General features: G+C 38.9%; 1 protein-coding gene across 1 annotated transcript; it reads right to left on the bottom strand.

The window, feature by feature from the left end:
• Nucleotides 1–1952: 1952 nt before the first annotated feature.
• On the bottom strand, nt 1953–20696 carry adat1 (adenosine deaminase tRNA specific 1). Its single transcript, XM_023270732.3, has 9 exons — nt 20389–20696; nt 18438–18506; nt 17677–17731; nt 17457–17587; nt 15926–16469; nt 14109–14254; nt 11865–11964; nt 11659–11745; nt 1953–2555 (listed from the first exon to the last, which is right to left on the bottom strand). Exons 1-9 carry the CDS (start codon nt 20528–20530, stop codon nt 2423–2425), a joined length of 1407 nt encoding a protein of 468 aa, XP_023126500.1. The 5' UTR covers nt 20531–20696; the 3' UTR covers nt 1953–2422.
• Nucleotides 20697–21512: the final 816 nt, after the last annotated feature.

The raw sequence follows: 21512 nt of genomic DNA, 5'->3' as shown, positions 1-21512 counted from the left end.
TTAATAAAAATCCATTGAAAAACATGGCAAAAATCTGGCAGCAAGGGCGCCAAAAAAATTAGCATTAAAAATAGTGGAATACTTTAACTTTCAATAACTGAAAATGGTGAAAATAACAGTAAAAAGCTGTCAAAATTACGGCATTTTTAGCTGATTTGAATACAGTAAAACAGCGCAATTTTAAGGTCAAATGTAATAAAAAGAAATTAACATTCATAAAAACACTGATTTTTGATGCAGCCATTATTTACAATTTTGGCTTTTTTTTTTAATGGTTAGTGCGTTAAATTTTATTCTGTTATTACTATCTGTAATAAGGTTAGTCATTTTTAAGCAAAAAAAGCTTAATTGTGAATATTTGCTAGTTTTAGATGTTTTCTATGATCATAAACTCGACATTTCTTGTGTTTTTGACTGTTACTCTGAGCTTTATGAAGAAATGTTGCACAAATTATCATTTTTTAATCGTTCCACACACTCAGACATGCAATATTTACACTTTTAAAGCTAATTTTTACTCTTATTTATGGTAGAAATGTAGCAAAGGAAGTGAAAAAGACAAATGCAAGCAAGAAAACAAAGATTATTTTTGGTAGATTTCTGCCATAAAAACAGAACCTCTGTATGTCTAAATATCTGAGTAATGACATTAAATACTAAATTTAAAGCATCCTGGTGATAACCTGCATCCTGCTGCTCATCGCTGACTAATTAGAAGAATCTGCTGAGTTGAAGCTAAAACAAAACGGTCATTGATTTGGTTTCTGGTTTCCAGTGAAGGAACGACTGTTGAGCAGAAATATTCAGCTTATTTCTTATTGTTAGAGTGAAATTGTGTCTCAGACAGATCAAATTAACAGCCTGAGGCGATAAAAACAAACTGCTGGACTCCAGTTTACACCCAGAAAAGTTCCTCTACAGACAGAATCCAATAATCTGGTGATAAAATGAGTGTTTCAGTCATTTTTTTAAAGCAAAGTGTCTTCATTGTTAATATTTGCTCATTTACAACCATTTCTGTGATGATAAAGTGAACATTTCTTGTGTTTTTGGCTCTTGCTCAGACAAAATAAGACATTAGCTCGAATTCAAGGAATAAAAACGAGCATTTTTCGCTATTTTCTGCCAATAAGTAACTGTTAGATGCATTAAAGATAAAAATAATTGCTGTTTGCAGCCTTACAATTTTCATATGATGAAATAACACAACGTTTTTCCAAATTTACTGTGTTAATTATTGAACAAATAACAAAAATATAGCTATTTTTATGGAAATGTGGAGGAAAAATTCAGTAATTTCACGTTGAAAGTTGTATTTTTAGTGTTTTGACAGTTTTAAAGCAAAGAAAACATTTAAAAACATTATCCAAACCAATAAATATGCTTTATCAGTGTCTGTTTTAGGATTATATTGATATTTATAATGAAAATACAGATGTTGTCTGTTGTTGCTCACAAAAAAAGAAAAATTATATGAAGAAAAAATAAACAAGCAATTAAAATAAGGCAATTATGGAAACGTGGAGGAAGTATTCTGTATTTTTAGTGTTTTAAAGCAGTTTTAAAGCGAAGAAAACACAAATATATTATTTAAACCAATAAATATCCTTTTTAAGTCTCTGTTTGAGGATTTTATTGATATTTAAAGGCCTGTAGAACAACAAAGAGTCTTTGTCAAGGATTGTAGAATTAGAAATTGGAGATATAATCTGTGTTTTTTTTGTTTTTTTTTATATGTTTAGATCCGTTAACTGGAACAGAATTTGCACCAGAGCTGCTTAGGAGTTACTCAGCAGAAGTTAGACCTCCATTACCGTCCTTAAAACCCAAAGTCAAACCTGAAGTTACCTCAAACTCTGCAGCTTCAGTCTCAACACACTAAATCAAAAACCTCTTCAAACATCCAGACAGCAGTTTCCCAACACACCAGAAAGAAAGAAAACAAACCCCAGAAGTGTTTTATCGTTTTATTAAAAAGTCTGACATTCCTGTCATCGAGAGTTTGAAATGTACCACAACAACAAAAACGAGACACAAAACGACAAAAACGAGACACAAAACGACAAAAACGAGACACAAAACGACAAAAACGAGGCACAAAATTACAAAAATGAGACACAAAATTACAAAAACAAGACACAAAACAACAAAAATGAGACACAAAGCAACAAAAACAAGGCACAAAACAACAAAAATTGACAAAAACGATAAAAATGAGACAAAACAAAAAAAATGAAACAAACTGAACAAAAATCTATTGCCAAAAGGACAAAAACAAGACACAAATTGACGAAGTCACACAAATGACAAAAATGAGACAAAACGACACTTTGAGGTGGGCAGTTGGTTTGACCCTCCACCTCTCACTTCCTGTTGCTACTAAGTCTGTGTTTTATGGATGAAGGACGGAGGATGAGGAGCGTCAGCGGAACAGGAGGAGGTTTCTGTCACTACGAGGCCACAGAGGAAAAGCCTGGAGGAGGAGCTGCTGCTGGGTCTGCTGGTACCAGGAGGACGCCTGCTTGTAATCCCAGTAGGTCTGGAGGTCCGACGGCCTGAAGACAGACGGAGGGACGAGGAGGGACGAGGAGGGATGGAGGAGGGATGGAGGAGGGACGAGGAGGGATGGAGGAGGGATGGAGGAGGGATGGAGGAGGGACGAGGAGGGATGGAGGAGAGATGAGGAGGGATGGAGGAGAGACGAGGACGGATGGAGGAGGGACGAGGAGGGATGGAGGAGAGATGAGGAGGGACGAGGAGGGATGGAGGAGGGATGGAGGAGGGATGGAGGAGGGACGAGGAGGGATGGAGGAGAGACGAGGAGGGATGGAGGAGGGACGAGGAGGGATGGAGGAGGGACGAGGAGGGATGGAGGAGAGATGAGGAGGGATGGAGGAGGGACGAGGAGGGATGGAGGAGGGACGAGGAGGGATGGAGGAGGGACGAGGAGGGATGGAGGAGGGACGAGGAGGGATGGAGGAGAGATGAGGAGGGATGAGGAGGGATGGAGGAGGGATGGAGGAGAGATGAGGAGGGACGAGGAGGGATGGAGGAGAGATGAGGAGGGATGAGGAGGGATGGAGGAGGGATGGAGGAGGGACGAGGAGGGATGGAGGAGGGATGGAGGAGGGATGAGGAGGGATGAGGAGGGATGGAGGAGGGATGGAGGAGGGATGGAGGAGGGATGGAGGAGAGATGAGGAGGGACGAGGAGGGATGGAGGAGAGATGAGGAGGGACGAGGAGGGATGGAGGAGAGACGAGGAGGGATGGAGGAGGGATGGAGGAGGGACGAGGAGGGATGGAGGAGGGACGAGGAGGGATGGAGGAGAGACGGAGGAGGGATGGAGGAGAGATGAGGAGGGACGAGGAGGGATGGAGGAGAGACGAGGAGGGATGAGGAGGGATGGAGGAGAGATGAGGAGGGATGGAGGAGGGATGGAGGAGGGACGAGGAGGGATGGAGGAGAGATGAGGAGAGACGGAGGAGAGATGAGGAGGGATGGAGGAGGGATGGAGGAGAGATGAGGAGGGATGAGGAGGGATGGAGGAGGGATGGAGGAGAGATGAGGAGGGATGAGGAGGGATGGAGGAGGGATGGAGGAGAGACGAGGAGAGACGGAGGAGGGATGGAGGAGAGATGAGGAGGGACGAGGAGGGATGGAGGAGAGATGAGGAGGGATGGAGGAGGGATGGAGGAGGGACGAGGAGGGATGGAGGAGAGATGAGGAGAGACGGAGGAGAGATGAGGAGGGACGAGGAGGGATGGAGGAGAGATGAGGAGGGACGAGGAGGGATGGAGGAGAGATGAGGAGGGATGAGGAGGGATGGAGGAGGGACGAGGAGGGATGGAGGAGAGATGAGGAGGGACGAGGAGGGATGGAGGAGAGATGAGGAGGGATGAGGAGGGATGGAGGAGGGACGAGGAGGGATGGAGGAGAGATGAGGAGGGATGGAGGAGGGATGGAGGAGGGATGGAGGAGGGATGGAGGAGAGATGAGGAGGGATGAGGAGGGATGGAGGAGAGACGAGGAGGGATGGAGGAGAGATGGAGGAGGGATGGAGGAGAGACGGAGGAGGGATGGAGGAGAGATGAGGAGGGACGAGGAGGGATGGAGGAGAGACGAGGAGGGATGGAGGAGAGACGAGGAGGGATGGAGGAGGGATGGAGGAGAGATGAGGAGAGACGGAGGAGGGATGGAGGAGAGATGAGGAGGGACGAGGAGGGATGGAGGAGAGATGAGGAGGGATGAGGAGGGATGGAGGAGGGATGGAGGAGGGACGAGGAGGGATGGAGGAGAGATGAGGAGAGACGGAGGAGGGACGGAGGAGGGATGGAGGAGGGATGGAGGAGGGATGGAGGAGGGATGGAGGAGAGATGGAGGAGAGATGAGGAGGGACGAGGAGGGATGGAGGAGGGATGGAGGAGGGATGGAGGAGGGATGAGGAGGGATGAGGAGGGATGGAGGAGGGATGGAGGAGGGATGGAGGAGGGATGGAGGAGAGATGAGGAGGGACGAGGAGGGATGGAGGAGGGATGGAGGAGGGACGAGGAGGGATGAGGAGGGATGGAGGAGGGATGGAGGAGGGATGGAGGAGAGATGAGGAGGGACGAGGAGGGATGGAGGAGGGACGAGGAGGGATGGAGGAGAGATGAGGAGGGACGAGGAGGGATGGAGGAGGGACGAGGAGGGATGGAGGAGAGATGAGGAGGGATGAGGAGGGATGGAGGAGGGATGGAGGAGGGACGAGGAGGGATGGAGGAGGGACGAGGAGGGATGGAGGAGAGATGAGGAGGGATGAGGAGGGATGAGGAGGGATGGAGGAGGGATGGAGGAGGGATGGAGGAGGGATGGAGGAGAGATGAGGAGGGACGAGGAGGGATGGAGGAGAGATGAGGAGGGATGAGGAGGGATGGAGGAGGGATGGAGGAGGGACGAGGAGGGATGGAGGAGAGATGAGGAGAGACGGAGGAGGGATGGAGGAGGGATGGAGGAGGGATGGAGGAGGGATGGAGGAGAGATGGAGGAGAGATGAGGAGGGACGAGGAGGGATGGAGGAGGGATGGAGGAGGGATGGAGGAGGGATGAGGAGGGATGAGGAGGGATGGAGGAGGGATGGAGGAGGGATGGAGGAGGGATGGAGGAGAGATGAGGAGGGACGAGGAGGGATGGAGGAGGGATGGAGGAGGGACGAGGAGGGATGGAGGAGGGATGGAGGAGGGATGAGGAGGGATGAGGAGGGATGGAGGAGGGATGGAGGAGGGATGGAGGAGGGATGGAGGAGAGATGAGGAGGGACGAGGAGGGATGGAGGAGAGATGAGGAGGGATGAGGAGGGATGGAGGAGGGATGGAGGAGGGACGAGGAGGGATGGAGGAGGGACGAGGAGAGATGAGGAGGGATGAGGAGGGATGAGGAGGGATGAGGAGGGATGGAGGAGGGATGGAGGAGGGATGGAGGAGGGATGGAGGAGAGATGAGGAGGGACGAGGAGGGATGGAGGAGGGACGAGGAGGGATGGAGGAGGGACGAGGAGGGATGGAGGAGAGATGAGGAGGGATGAGGAGGGATGGAGGAGAGATGAGGAGGGATGGAGGAGGGACGAGGAGGGATGGAGGAGAGATGAGGAGGGACGAGGAGGGATGGAGGAGAGATGAGGAGGGATGAGGAGGGATGGAGGAGGGATGGAGGAGGGACGAGGAGGGATGGAGGAGGGACGAGGAGGGATGGAGGAGAGATGAGGAGGGATGAGGAGGGATGGAGGAGGGACGAGGAGGGATGGAGGAGAGATGAGGAGGGATGAGGAGGGATGGAGGAGAGATGAGGAGGGATGAGGAGGGATGGAGGAGGGATGGAGGAGAGATGAGGAGGGATGAGGAGGGATGGAGGAGAGATGAGGAGGGATGGAGGAGGGATGGAGGAGGGATGGAGGAGGGACGAGGAGGGATGGAGGAGAGATGAGGAGGGACGAGGAGAGACGAGGAGGGATGGAGGAGAGATGAGGAGGGATGGAGGAGAGACGAGGAGGGATGAGGACGGATGGAGGAGGGACGAGGAGGGATGGAGGAGAGATGAGGAGAGACGAGGAGGGATGGAGGAGAGATGAGGAGGGATGGAGGAGAGACGAGGACGGATGGAGGAGGGACGAGGAGGGATGGAGGAGAGATGAGGAGGGACGAGGAGGGATGGAGGAGAGATGAGGAGGGACGAGGAGGGATGGAGGAGAGATGAGGAGGGACGAGGAGGCATGGAGGAGGGACGAGGAGGGATGGAGGAGGGATGGAGGAGGGACGAGGAGGGATGGAGGAGAGATGGAGGAGAGATGAGGAGGGACGAGGAGGGTGGAGGAGGGATGTTGGAGGGATGGAGGAGGTGGAGAGGCTTCATTAATATTATTACAATACAGACTGGGGACCCGATGAAGGTCACAGAGGAGAGAATGAACCAGATCTGAGTTCAAGAAGATGTAGTTCTAGCGTTATTTTTTTAGTTAAGTGTTTAAAACTGTTAAAATGTTAACACAGTTTTTATTGGGTTCTGAGCAGCATTCGCTGTCCATTCACATCTTTACAGCAGTTTTGTGGGTCGTTTTTGTCTCTTTGTGGTGTTTTTGTCTCCATATACTGTAGATATTTAACTGTTTCCATGTTTCCAGACTTTTCCTCTCTCCTCTGCTCATCATCAGTAGAAAGATGTTTCTCCATGCTGAATGTATCTCCAACAACTTGCTCCTCTGTTCACTGTTCCTGAACCATGCTGCATTTATTTATTCATCCAGCAGCTTTGAGTTTCCTCTCAGTCTCTCTGTGGAAACACTGCCTGCAGTTCAACTGAAAACTCAGAATTTTTGTCATGTGACTGTTGGTGACAGCTGAGTCCATCATGGCTTCACAGTTGTGTTGACGAGTGCAGAATTTTTAGCTTTTTACAGGATGTGGTTGCTGCAAATGGTGTATTTTTGGCACATTTTTTTGAATGCAACTCAGTGAAATATCAGACATTAAAACTCAGATTTGGTCCAGACTGAACTTTAAACATAATTAGTTCAAACCTGTCAGTGTCTGGCTGATAAATGGTGCCAGTTTGCTGATTGTTAAAGAAGGTAAAATGCCTTTCAGGTTTTGGGTATCAGGAAGTTAACAGATGTCAACTATTGGTCCACAATAAATTAGACACTTTAAAGTCTTCTCTTTGAGATTTCAGAAGTTTTCCTTCTTTATTTTCTAACCCTAAAAAAGCAATAAACGCTGTTACAGTTTAGTTTCTGATTACATGCTTGTGAAAACTACATTTTTAATCTCTTTTTAGAGCTACTCGTGTCTTTTTAGTGGCACTGAGAAATGCAATTTTATTTATTCATTTTTTATGCAGCTGGTGTATTTGGGGTGAATTTTTAAATGAGACATGTAGAACAAAGTGATTTTGTTGGAAGTTTCAGCTCAGATTTGGTTATTTTTCCTGAGCAGAACTCTGCATCACACACATTTTGCTTTTTACAGTCTCTAATCAATGAAGTAATTTTGTTGATTTAAAAAAATAAATAATGAGAACATGTCTTTGAAACCTGCTGGCTGATTTTGGGGGTTCAGAGGGTTAAGCTCAGCAGTAATGAGTTCAATGCTTCTGCTGAGCTTCTGCTGCTTCCTGTCATTTTTATTTTTTGCTTTAGTTGGCAGGAAAAAGAAGAGATGGAACCTTATTACCTTCAGTAATGGATATGATTTACTCTTCCTCTCACTGGTTGATCTGCTCACATTACAGTCCCAGTAAAACCTGAAGTTACACCTGGACTGGTGTGTTTCATAAATGGAGTTCAAATTAAATCCTCTGTGAGTCGTGACGAACACAGAATCAGAATCTGGAACCGGAGCTGCTGCATTAAAGAACAGATCAAAGATTTATTACCTTCAACTTCTAGAACAACAATTAGTCTCCTTCAGCAGACTGACTGTTGTTGTTCTACTGAATCTGATCACTGAGCTGCAGGTATCAGTGTGTGTGTGTGTGTGTGTGTGTGTGTGTGTGTGTGTGTGTGTGTGTGTGTGTGTGTGGTATCAGGTTATCTGCTGATGAACAGAGGTCCAATGTTTCCCCCGAGGAGAGGATTCTCAGCATCACACACTGTAAAAAATTTTCATTTTAAAACTATTGACTAGTGTTTTACTAAATTTCCCTGTTTTGTTAATTTACAGATAATAATAAAGATTTAACCCTCCTGTTGTCCTCATTTACAGGTGCCAAGAAATACTGTTTCCTTGTCTGAAAAAAATCCAAAAAATCCGGACAAAAATTCCCCAAATTTCAGAAAATTTGCAAAAAACCTTCAGGAGGAAAATTCCAATAATTCCTGAAAAGTTTCCCTTAAAAGTTCTATTTAAAAAAAAAAAAAAATCACCCAAATTTGGCAAGAAAATTCTTGTAAATACTTTTTAAAAAATAAGTAAAAATTTTCCAAAAAATCCTAAAAATATCTAAAGTGATTCCATATATATCAGTAAAACTTCTAAGATTTTCTTCAGAACATTCACATAAAAATCAACCAAAATCCAGTGAAATTCACTGGATTTTGGTAGATTTTTATGTGAATGTTCTTAAGAAACATTTTTAGAATTTCTATTTTTTCCACCAAAAAATGTTCAAAGATTTCCCAAAAATGTTGAAAATGTGGACATGAGAAGTTTCACTGTGAAATTATGACTTTTAAAACAGGTCAATTTGACCTGCAGGACGACACGAGGGTTAATGTGCATGCTGACCTTTAAAAAGTAGCGAAAATTATTTAAATAATAATAATCTAATTGTAGTTTTTTTTAAATAATTTACTGTTGCTTAAAAAAATAAATAAAAAATTGAATAATTAAATAAAAGATAAAATTATAATTTTCATGTACACTGCAAAACAAACAAAACAAAACAGCATAAAAATAAATAAAAATAACAAATGGGCCAAAATAATGTCAACATCAAAAATATGTATTTTTTAAAATAAAAGATGACACTATTTGTAATTAAATCACGTGAAAAATATCATTATTCTACAGATATTTGCTGTTATCTGAAAGAAAAATCATGCATTTAAACGTTAAATAATGGTACATAATTGTGTATCTGTTCTTCTTTACAGATTTTCCCTATTTTGTTACATTACACAAAATAACTAGAAATAATCTCAGAAAAATGCATTCATTTCTATGTTAACTGTTAAAAAAGGCCAAAACTTTAATAACATCCATATCAAAAATCTGTAACTTACAAATAACAATTTGTTCTTTTACAACATTTAAATGTAAAATTATACATTAATTAAATTAATTATATGAAAAAAAAAACAAGTATATAAATTTGAAACTGTCAATATTTTTAACTGTTATTTTACAGAAAAATTCCAGATAATAACTAGCAAAATCATTCATTTACATTTATCCACATTAAAAATCTGTCTTTCACAAATATTAATTTTACTGATTTATTGTATTTAAATCAGCTAAAAATATAATTATTTTACAGGTACTTGCTGTTATCTGAATGAAAAAAGAGCATTGAGGTTTGAAAAGCAATAAACAATTTTAACTGTCATTTTACAGACTTTCTGTGAGTAAAATTACAGAAAAATTTATTAAATTTACATTTTAACTGTAATAATTTCAGCATCAAAACTTATTCTTTGATTATTATTAGTATTTTTACTAAAACTAATTAGCTTTTTAATTAGTTTTATTGTATTTAGACCAGCTAAAATATATCATAACTGTACAGATATTTGCTGTTAGTTTTTTTTAACATGTATTTTCTGGCACTCTTGGTGACATTTTTTTTACTGTAATTATTTTTTATTTTTTACAGTGCACACAGGACTTCCATAAATTCCCTGGAGACTGACTATAATCTTAAACTCTCACTGTGATGGTTTATGTTGCAGGATTTTGTGTTTTGTTCCTCAACACTATTCAGTTTGTGTAACAGAAGAAGATACAGACACAGAAAAACACCTGAAGCAGGTGAACAGAAACAGACGAAACATAAAACCTCCTTCATTCCTTTTCTTTTCACATCCACAAGACGCAGCTTTGGGCTCTAATTTGGTGAAAACCTGCTTCATTTCTGCTCGTTTTCTCTTCTGTTCAATGCAGAATTTTAAGATTTTAATGTGAAAAGCGGAATGTGTAAAGTTTGATCCTTTAAACCCCAAAAACTTGCTCTTAAAAATGAAAAAATGTCCAAAAACATGCAATTTATAGCAGAATGTAACTGTAAAAACAAAACAAATCATTTCAACTTTTTGGTAGCTCTGGTACGATTTTTTTAGACATTTTTCACAATTTTTTGACATTTGACGACTCAATTAATGCAGAATATAATCAACAAATTAACCAATAATAGAAATAACAATTAGTTGAAAGCCCTACTGACTAATATTTAGTTGAATTAAAGACTAAAATTCAACCAGGATCATCTTTCATCAGCCCTAAGAGACATTTACAGACGTCATCTTTGATTTTTTACTATCTTTTCACTCAACATGCTTGAATTAGACCAAAAAAAAATCCTTTTTAAATTATATTTTAAGGCTTTAATGTCCTAGCATAATGTGCATTTTTACATTTTATACTCATACTTTTCTACTTACATCCATGTTTTTAGGGCATATTTTGTTTTCTAATTTTGATATTTTACCTGCAGATGCTCAGATTTAACATCTTTTCTTTAACTCTGATTTTTTATTGAGCAGGTTTTTTTTATTTTTCTGCAGATCTAAACACAAAGAAAAGACAATTTAATCCTCCTTAAACCCTAAAAACCTGCTTTTAAAAAGTAAAAAGTGGCTAAAAACACACAATTTATAGCAGAATTTAACTGTAAAAACAGAAAAAAAAATCATCAGATTTTCAACTTTTTGGTGGTTCTGGAATGACTTTTTAGATATTTTTCACCATTTTTTGACATTTGATGACTTGAATTAATGACTAATATTTAACCAGGATAATCTTTAATAAGCCCTGAGAGACAGTTACAGATGTCATCATCATCAATTTTTTATTATTTTTTCACTTTTCGTAGCAGATTCATCAATAATATCTAATAATTTCATTAGCTTGCAGTTAAACGTGCTTGAATTAGACCAAAAAATCATTTTAAAATTATATTTTAAGGCCTTAATTATGTCTTTTTTAAAAGGAATCCATAAACTACACTTATATTTTTTTATTTTCCTAGTATAATGTACATTCTTCCATTTTGTTCTCCTATTTTTCTACTTTTCTTTACTCTGATCTCGTGTTGAGCAGTTTTTTATTGTTCTGCTGATCTAAACACAGAGAAAACAGAAAAAGCCCCACAAACACACTCTGACCCAGTTGGTTGCGTAATCTCCACGAGATTTTAGGACATTTTGTGTTCCACTCCAGAATAAAAGACAAACAAAAGCACAAGAAGGTCAAACACAATAGCAGCAGAAGAGACAGTTTAGATGAAAAAGAGTCGATTTGCAGATTAAAATAAGTGCGAATTATCCCCTTATTTCGTCTAAATGTTGCTGTTTCCCTGTGGAGTCGATGAGATTCACTCTGGGGTGTTTTTGGAAGTTTTTTTCAGGTTGCTCAGATGCAGTTTGAGGCGGTTTGAAACCACAGCGAGGTTATGAAAGAGCCTTTTGTCTGTTACCTGAGAGAGTCGGGCAGCGCTGACGGATCGGTGGCCGAAACCAGAGACAGGAAGGAACGGAAGAGCTCCAGTTTACACAGAAGAGACCTGAAAAAGACACAAAAACACACAAAAACGTGTCTTAAGGTGTGAGGTGATTGCAGAGAACTGAACAGAGTTGTTTTCTGATCTTACTGAGGTGATGATGAGCGTGTTTGTGGTTCTACCTGGCTTTGGGAGTTCCCAGGACCTTCCTGGTGACTCCGTGTTTGTAGCCGTTAGCGGTGACATCTAGTGGCTGGTCTGGGACGTTACACCAGCTGATGGCTGAAACACAATCACCACTAAATTAACTCAACTTCACACTCCCTGTAATCTGGATTCTAACCAATAATGATCAGGGCTTTTATTACAGTGTGTGACTGTAAAATCACAGTTTTATTGTATTTCAATCAGCTAAAAAATACATAATTTTTTACATATATTTGCTGTTTTTCTCAGTTTTTAAAGAGTCTAAAATGTCACAGTACTCCATCAACTTTTTTTTGGCATCTTTGCTGTCAGATTTTCACTGTTTCTTAATTTAATTTTTTTTACAGTGCACGCAGAAACACACACAGGGCTTCTACAAATTTCCTGGAGGCTGACTGTAATCTTAAACCCTCACTGTGATGATTTATGTTGCAGGATTTTGCATTTTGTTCCTCAACAGTATTCAGTTTGTGTAACAGAAGAAGATACAGACGCAGAAACAGATGAAATGTAAAACCTCCATTTTGTTTCTTTTCACATCTATAAGATGCAGCTTTGGCCTTTAATTTAGTAAAAACCTGCTTTATTTCTGCTCGTTTTCTCTTCTGTTCAATGTGGGATTTTAAGATTTTAATGTAAAAAGTGGAAATGCAGCCAGGAATGTTAAAGTTTGATTGTCTGAACCCCAGAAACCTGCGGTGTGAGTAGAAACTGCTGGTTTTACTGGGCAGTTTCAGAAGATTTTATTTAAAATATAATTAATCTGGGCTCTTTGGAAGGATTCTGCAGATATTTAGACTTCTGAAAAGCACAGATGCTACTGAAAACATGCACAAATATATGAGGTCTAGCGCCATTTTATGTAAATTTCAGAACAAATCATGACAGTAAAGCAACATTTACAATATAAAGCATGATAAATGTGCTTGTTTTTGTTTTCTCTTCATGAATTTATGACTTTAAAATCGTGTTTTTCATTTTGATTCATGAATTTCACATTTTTGATTAGCTAGAAACTGCAAAAAAACAGAAAGAATCGTCAGATTTTCCACTGTTCTGACAGTCTTGGAGCTAATCCTGCAGGAAATTTAACTAAATATTTACTCAGAATCACTTTACTCTGTGTGTTCTATTTAAATTTTGCCAAAAGTAAACTGTTTACATTACATGAATGACTATGATCTGAGGCAGCTCCTCTTTGCTGATATTATAAAGTGGTAAATTTGATAGTTTTCTTCAAGACACAGGTTTTTTTCTTTAGCATTTCAATGCTCCAACAGCAAAAACTCTGTTCCTAGTCATGTTTTGAACATACTTTTTGCAATAAATGCCTTCTGCAACAATGCATTACGTTAGAGGTGGTCCCTTAAAGCCTCACATTCATCGGTAAACGCTTTTAAGAAGAGAAACTTCTAGTCTTCACTCAGTTATTACAGCTGTGAGACCAGAAATGCGTTTGAAAATAGAGAAACTAGGTGCTCTGATGTCATATTTACTGAAGTTTTAGCTACATGGACATTTAAACACCAATAATATAGAATTGTAAGATGTCAATATTATGATTAATATTCAAATAACTGTGCTGTAAACTGTGCTTTTAGCATTGTGAAGGTTGATACTGACATTTTACGTCCTTCAAACAGCATTTAGATCAATACAAGAGACTCAAACTATCTGCTTGGCAGAAAAATCTAAGCTTTCAACAAAGATTTAAAACATTTAAGAGGAATAAAACATTAAATTGGGTGTATATGGAAAAAAATGCTACGATATCTGCTTGAAAAGGGTGAAAAAAAGGCGTCCTGATGTCAGATTTACTGAAGCTGTAACTGAGTTTATTATATTAACCTGGACGGGACGCTCAGAGACAAACAGAGCTGTTAAATGTCTTCATGTGACCCAGTAAAAGTAATCTGATGTCCAAAAGGCATAACGTCTTATAATTATATCCTAATTACAGCTTGGAAAAATAACATTTTCTGCTCATTCATACCCCTCCTATATGTTCAATGTTATCATTTCTATTGTTACGATGTATTTACACTTTTTATTTCTCTTTTTTTATTGCAAATTCGAGCACAAATTTGGACTTTTTTTCTTCTACCAGCACAATTTGCACACTAGTTTCCTTATTTTCCCTGTGGACACCTGGAATTTCCCTGAGAGGCTGAATAAATGATCTATCTACTTAAATTTATTTAGGTTTTCTGCGGTCCTACCTGCCCCACAGGGGGAGATCCGTCCCTGTCCGTCCCGGCGGTGGAGCTCCGTCTGGGCCTGGCTGAAGGGAAACTCCAGGCTGGACTGCAGCAGAACCGGAGGACGAACGGAGAAACCGGCTGGAAGGTCTGATACCTGGGAACACCTGAGATAACAGCAGGAAAACATAGAAGGACGTCTGACTCACAGAACGTTATTTCAAGAAGCTAGAAAAGAAAATGTAGACCGGATATTAGTCACAGAACCACCAAGAGAAGCTGGAAACGTAAAAGTAATCAGGAGTTAAACTGTAAAAGCTCCTAACAGATTGCCTGAAAATAAACAAAAACAGCCACGGCTACATCCCAAAGCCCAAAGAGAAGTCTTAGAAGTGTCTAATTTACTGTGGATCAACAGTGCACAACCTAAAGATAGTAAACTTACAGTGACACCTATTAACACTCTGAAATCCAGAACCAGTTGGTAGGTTTAGAGTAAGGCATTTTATCCTTCATAAGAATCAACAAACTAACACCATAAATCAGCCAGAAACGGTAAAAACAGAAATAATTGTCAGATTTTTAACTTTTCAGTGGTTTGACATGCAGTTTTGTTGGAAAAATTAACCAAATCTGAGCTTTAAAGTCTGATATTTCGTTAAATTACTTTATTCGTTGGGTCTCATTAAAATAAATGACAAAAATAAACCATTTGCAGTAATCAAATTGCTGCAAAAAACAAAAAAAATTCACACTTCTTGGCACAATTGTGATGCCACGACTGACGCAGCTATGACCAACAGTCAAGTTTTCAGGTTGAACTGCAGGCAGGAAAACCAAAGCTACTGGATCAATAGAATAAATGCAGCATGACTCAGAAACAGTGAACAGAGGAGCAAGTTGTTGGAGATACATTCAGCATGGAGAAACATCTTTCTACACATGATGAGCAGAGTAGAGAGGAAAAGTCTGGAGAGGCTGGAAACATTTATACTGAAAATGACTCAAAATTGGACCAAAATGGCTCCTAAAATTTCAAAATGCTTAGAAAATGATTTAAAAAAAAAAATAGTCCAAAACGGCTCAAAATTTGTCAGAAATCATTTAAACTTGGAGAAATAATTTTAAGAATGTGTCCAAAATGACTTTTTTTTCCAATTTTTTCAAATTAAAAATGTGTTTTAAATTATTGAGAAAGTTGTTTGAAGTGACTTCAGAATTGGTCCAAGATGGCTCAGAATTGCCCACAATGATTGAACAAAATGTCCAAAATGACATAAATTTGTCCATAATGGTTCAAAATTAGTCCAAAATGAGTTCAGACTTTTCCCAAAATGGCTCAAAATGGTATAAAATTAGTGAAAAAAATGTCCAAAATGACTTAAACGTGTCTGAAAGGCTAAAAAAAACAGTAAAGAAAAAGACTCAAAGTTTATCCAAAATGACATAAACTTGTACAAAATGGTTGCAAAATTGTCAAAAATAACTTTACATAGAGATCAACCATAAAATAAATGGAAGATCCATTCAGCATGGTGAGACATCTTTCTACAGAGGATGAGCAGAGTAGAGAGGAAAAGTCTGGAAACATCTAAATAGATAAACATCTGTAGTATGTGGGAACATTTTTTTCAACCGTGTTTTAACGCCTATTGGGGAAAATGTTGTTGATTCCAGGTTTGTTTTTTTATTTTTGTGAAAAGACCTTTCTGAGTTCTCTCTCCTTCTTCATGTTTTTTCTATCTCTATAGAGCTGCAGGACTTTAGACTGTAATAAAAAATGAACCACTGTGAAATGAAAGCAGTAAAAGCCCCAGAAGCAGCCTGGAGCTCCTCACCTTGTGACCAGAGCTCTGAGCATCACCTCTGGGCTGTAAGGACACCGTCCCACCACCACGGCTGTGAAGTAGAGCGCCTCCTGGAGGTAGTGGGACAGCAGAGCTCCCTGGAAGCCCAGAACCCCCCAGCGGGCCAGTTTATCGCTGCAGGACAGGGACAGGGTGGGTTCTCCTCGGCCCGGCTTCACCCTCAGAACCCCGGTGCTGTGGTAGCCCGGCCCGGGCTGGAGGGGGTCCGCCGGGACACCAGGGACACACTTGGCCCCGGTTCTGTGGACGTCTGGAACCTGAGGAACAACGTCGCTCGTTTCCACTGATGTTTCTGTAGAATCAGCCCAGGATTCAGACGCTTCTGTGTCTCTTCTGTCCACTTGTTCCGTCTCTTTTAAATCCAGTCGGGACATCTTTGGGTTCTGATCTTCACTCGGTTCGTCGGCTTTTCTTTTCCGGCCTCCTCCTCCTTCATGGCTTACCTGTACAGGTGTGACAGGAGGGCAGGGCTGAGATTGCTCGTCTTTCATGGGGATGATGGAGGCGTCTCCACCTAGTAACACAGGAAAGTTCAGATGGATTCAGTTTTCTGGACAAACGGTATTCATGCTTATTTTGACCTATGTATGCTACACGTTGTAGCATTTAAACTTGAAGACATTATGAAATAAATGGTCCACAATGGCTCAGAATGGCCCCAAATCACTGAACAAAATGTTTAAAATGACTTAAACTGACTGAAAAAATGCCCCAAAATGACTCGATTTTTCTCCCAAGTGACTTAAATTTGTAGAAATGATTGAGAAAATTGTCCAAAATGGCTCAAACTGGTCTACAATGAGTGACAGAATGTCCAGAATGGCTTAAACTTGCTTGAACAACGAAAAAAAACTGTCAAAATGGTTGCAAAATTGTCCAAAATCAAAGCTGTATCAAAGCACTGTTAGGCTGCCTCATGGCTTCCATGATGATGATGATGATGATGATGATGATGATGATGATGATGATGATGATGATGATGATGATGATGATGATGATGATGATGATGATGATGATGATGATGATGGAGGAGGATGGTTCTGTTTGACAATTTGGTCCAAAATCAGTTGAGATCTGTTGAGTATGACCCATTATTTCCCACTGATCTCCTCTCAGGACGATAATATTTCATCGTAGGATAAAGATGATCACTCAGAGCTACTTTCTAGTGATTTATTTCCCTCTAAAAGGAGAAAACTGGACCCAAACCATCTCAGAACCACCACCTCTCCTCACTCTAGAGCTCAAAGGTTCAGGTTTTCCTTTAATTTGTCACCACTGTTGGTAGGAAAAAGCTCGTGAACCCAAACGGAGCCAAAACAATGAAAGAAAAGTTAAATTTAGAAGCTTCTGCTGCCTCTCCAGAAAGAAAAAAAACACCAAGAATCGTCATTTTATCACCACTTTTCACTCAGAAAAAGATCAAATGAGATTTTTTTGGTCAGAATTAATCACATTGTGAGATGTTCTGGTCGGTCTACTGGGAGCAAACTGGACTTACAGGGAGTGTGACTGGTGAAGAAGACGAAGGAAACTCCAGGTCGAAGCTTCCACTTTCCTCTCTGGTCTGACGGACAAAACACTGAACTGCTGCGACCGCTGACGGCTTCATGAAGCTGCTGGATCAGATATCTGCAAACAAACACGACATCAACAGCAGAAACTCCACTTTAAGCACCTCACGACGTCAGAATGAAGCAGTAGAACAGGTAAATACTCACCTGATGCAGCCTCTTCTGGCTATAACTTCTGCATGACTGTCATTAAGTACGTCACCTAAATACATTAGAGAATAAAAAACAACAATAAATACAGCTTTTAAATAAATAAAAGGCTGGTTTCCAGAGTGGTTTAAGAGCAACTTGCATTATTACACATTTCTAATTGCTTAATATTTCTTGAAATTTGTTGGTTGCCAAGTTAATGCACATTTTTACAGATTTTATGAGACATTAATTTGAATTTCTTGCAGCACTGTGAGAAGAAGTGTCTGTTTCTGTTCAATACTTCCAGTATTAAATAGTAAATACGTGTTTTTTTCACGTCCTAATATGTGATAACAAATTTAACAGTACTGAGATGCAACACAGCATTGTAAATTTAGCTTAACATGGGCAGATTTTTTATTTTCTGACGCACTTTGGAGACATAATTTTTGGTTTTCATGCAGTTTTGTGTCTTTTCTCTGTGAATCTTCGCTGCATTCGTTTATTATAATGACATCAACATAATATAACTAGGAAAGCCCTCAGAGAGCTCAGTACTCCTCCAAGGCTGCTCAATCCCCAATACGGCAATGAGAAATGCAACATTTTCCAAACTGGCTGCGCATAAACGTCCGTATAAATCAATCTGTGGTTTAAATTGTGTAAAGACTCACACAGAGAACAGTGTGAAAACTTCTTCTGCTGCCAACATAAACTCTACAGACTGAATGGAAGCTGTTCGTAACCAGAAACAACCACTGAGAGGAGAAACCCACCGTTGGGACTCATCGCTGTCTGTCCAATACATTTGGTGCCGGTTCCCATGGAAACGACCTCCTTCTCAACTATAAAAGAAAGAAAATGAATTCATCTCATCTTTGTGCTCTTCTTTTCTACACATTTCTACCCTAGACTTATGAGTTTTGTGCTCTAATCAGAGGGTGGAAAGTCATTTTCTCAACTATTCTGCTGAAGAACAATTTCAAGGTACCTATACTATACTTTAATAGCTTTATTCATATGTAAAATATCTCTGAAAAAAATATTTTTGATCAAAAAAAGGACAATTTTAGCACACAAAGCCAGTAAGACCTAACAGAAAGAGAAAAAAAAACAACAAACAACAAAAGCAAACAGTGCAGAAATAAGAGTTGGACATGGAAAAAGATGCAAAAAAACACAAGACAACAACATTTTAATATAAATAAATTAATAGAATAAACATCAACTGATATCAATAAAATACTAAAAGCACCAAAACTGCGAAAGCACAATAAAGAAAAAAAGAATATGGATACGAGAGATATAAATAGAGAGTAAAACAATAAAAACTAGGGACAAAAAGAATAAAATAATTACATTCAAAAGGGAAACACTGTCTACTCAACTTCATATATTTGGTAACTTTAATAACTTTGTATATTAATTTTTTGTTTTGTTTATACAGAAAACCAAGATGAGATCATTTTATTCTATGATAGAAGTGCTGAAAGACTAAAGACAAGAATAATTCTCATTATGAAAATTATCTTCTATAATAATTTACTGAGGAATTAGTCTAAAACATACCAGCTAACATGATTTTTCCAGGAGTTTTAGGAACACTCCAATCAGATTTCTGACAGCGCTGATGTAAAGTTTAAAGAAAAAATAAAAGAATTAAGAATTAAAATGGCAAATTTTACACTATGTTGTTGATTGGGGTTTCGTTTACTCAATCATTACTGACTTTTTTGTTCATTAAATGGTCAAAAACAACAGAAAATGCAAAGGTTTTTTTTTTAAATACAGTAACAGATGCATTGCTTTTAGTGTATTCAGATTTATCAGACTTATTGTCACTAAAAAGTCCAAACTAAGCTGGAAAAACCAAGAATAATAGTAAAAAATACACACTATTATTCCCTGGAGACCAAAGCAGCAAATGTAAATGATTGGTTTTGTCTGCGCAAGAGTCAAAACAATAAAAAAAACTAGCTGATATTCACTTTTTCATGTTATTACTCTTGAAATTTGCAATAATTTTCTACAATTCAGAGTTCTGGTCGGGTTCTGGACGCCTGCAGAAATAATAAAACTAACAAAGTCTTGAGAATGAGGAAAAATAACACACCTGACATCTGATTAATTATTATTAAGTATTAAAAAATAAAGAGATTCTGTAAAAATGGCATTAATTACTAAATAATTAGTGCAATATTTTAGTTATTTGTCATTTTAAATCATTTTTTGGGGGGGACTGTAAAGAGGCAAAATTATAAAAATTAGGCCACTATCCAAATATTTATGGACCCAGGTGCACATAAAAGTTAATCAAGTCATTATCAAGATAGAAATTAAACAGAAAAATAATATTCTCCTTATTTTCTGCAGTTTTATTTGAACTGTATTGATTTCTATACGTTTTTAAGTGTAAACTGATTGGACTGAGGGTTTTAAAATATTTGTTTTTATTTTGTAAAGCACTTTATAACAATAGGGTCTACAAAAATAAAGTTTAATAGTATTATAATTTAATTATATGTTTTTATTTTGACTAAAATTCGTCGTATCTACATGCTAACTTTACTAAATGCGAAATTTTAGCTGTAAAATTAGCTAGCTTAAAAGTTAGCGGTTAAAAAATGAATAAAGTTTGGATAAAAAATGAGTTTTCTGGCCGGTTATTTTATATTACTGACATATATTAAGCAAATAAACACGTCGTGGTTGTTTGTGGAGTCCAACCTGAGTCTGGGTTTTCTTTCCGGGTGACTTGGAGCACCGCCGCCAGCAGGGTCCACTCTCTGCCCGGCTCAGGCTTCCCTCTGCGGGGAAGCTGCTGGAAACGCTCGTAGCACAACCGGGAGACTTCATCCGGATCCAGCATGTTCAGCCGAACCGGTCCGGAAGACGCGCAGAGCGTTAAAAATATGATTTAAGTTAATAAGAAGAGTATTTTAGACATTATACTAACGGTGTTGTGCTGAACTTGGATGGTTGAGCTGCTCGGAGGATTCCGCAAAAAACGACGAAGGTACTTCCGGGCCGAGCGGCGAAACGAGTCACTTTCATAATAAAAGTCGTTTATTTACAGAGAACGGGAAATTATTTTATTTTCGTTTTACTTTATTTTCCTTTGATTGAGTGGAATTGTTTTATTTTAGTTATATTAGCTTAGTTTATATTAGCTTAGTTATTAAGTTTTATTTCACTGTGGTTATTTCATTTTAGTTTAGTGTGGCTTTATTTTAATTGTTTATATTTTTGCTTTAGTTTAATTTTGTATAGTTATTCTATTCTAGGCATTTAACTTAAGTTAAATGCCTAAAATAGAATAATAGTTAATAGTTATTCTATTTTAGGCGTTTAACTTAAGTAAAATGCCTAAAATAGAATAACTAATATATTTAAATATTTTAATTATTATATTTTTATTTGGGTTAGTTTTGTCATTCATTTCTTGAGGTACTTTTTTTTTTGCTATTTTTAAAAATTAGTTATTTTTTTCTTTCCATTTAAATAAGTATTTTGTATTACTTTAAATATTTTGCTTGATTTTAGTTTAGTATTTTTTTTGTTTTGCATTTTTTGATTATTTTATTGTATTATTTATGTCTTATTTATTATTTTATTTTGTGACGATTTTTAAAAGTGCTCCATAAATACCAAATATTATTACAATACAACATACATTCCAGCAAAATTTATTTCAGCATTTCAAAATGTAGGGAAAAAAAATTTCAGTGAAACTTCTGATGTCCACATTTTCAACACTATTGGGAAATCTTTAAACATCTTTTGGTGGTAAAAAAGAAATGTTAAAAAATGTTTCTTAAGAAAATTCACAAAAAAAATCCAAAAAAATGTGA

This window comes from Amphiprion ocellaris, chromosome 3, assembly GCF_022539595.1.
Source record: "Amphiprion ocellaris isolate individual 3 ecotype Okinawa chromosome 3, ASM2253959v1, whole genome shotgun sequence".
Taxonomy (NCBI): domain Eukaryota; kingdom Metazoa; phylum Chordata; class Actinopteri; family Pomacentridae; genus Amphiprion; species Amphiprion ocellaris.
Note: the sequence above shows the minus strand (reverse complement) of the source record. Positions and strands in the feature narration are given on the sequence as shown.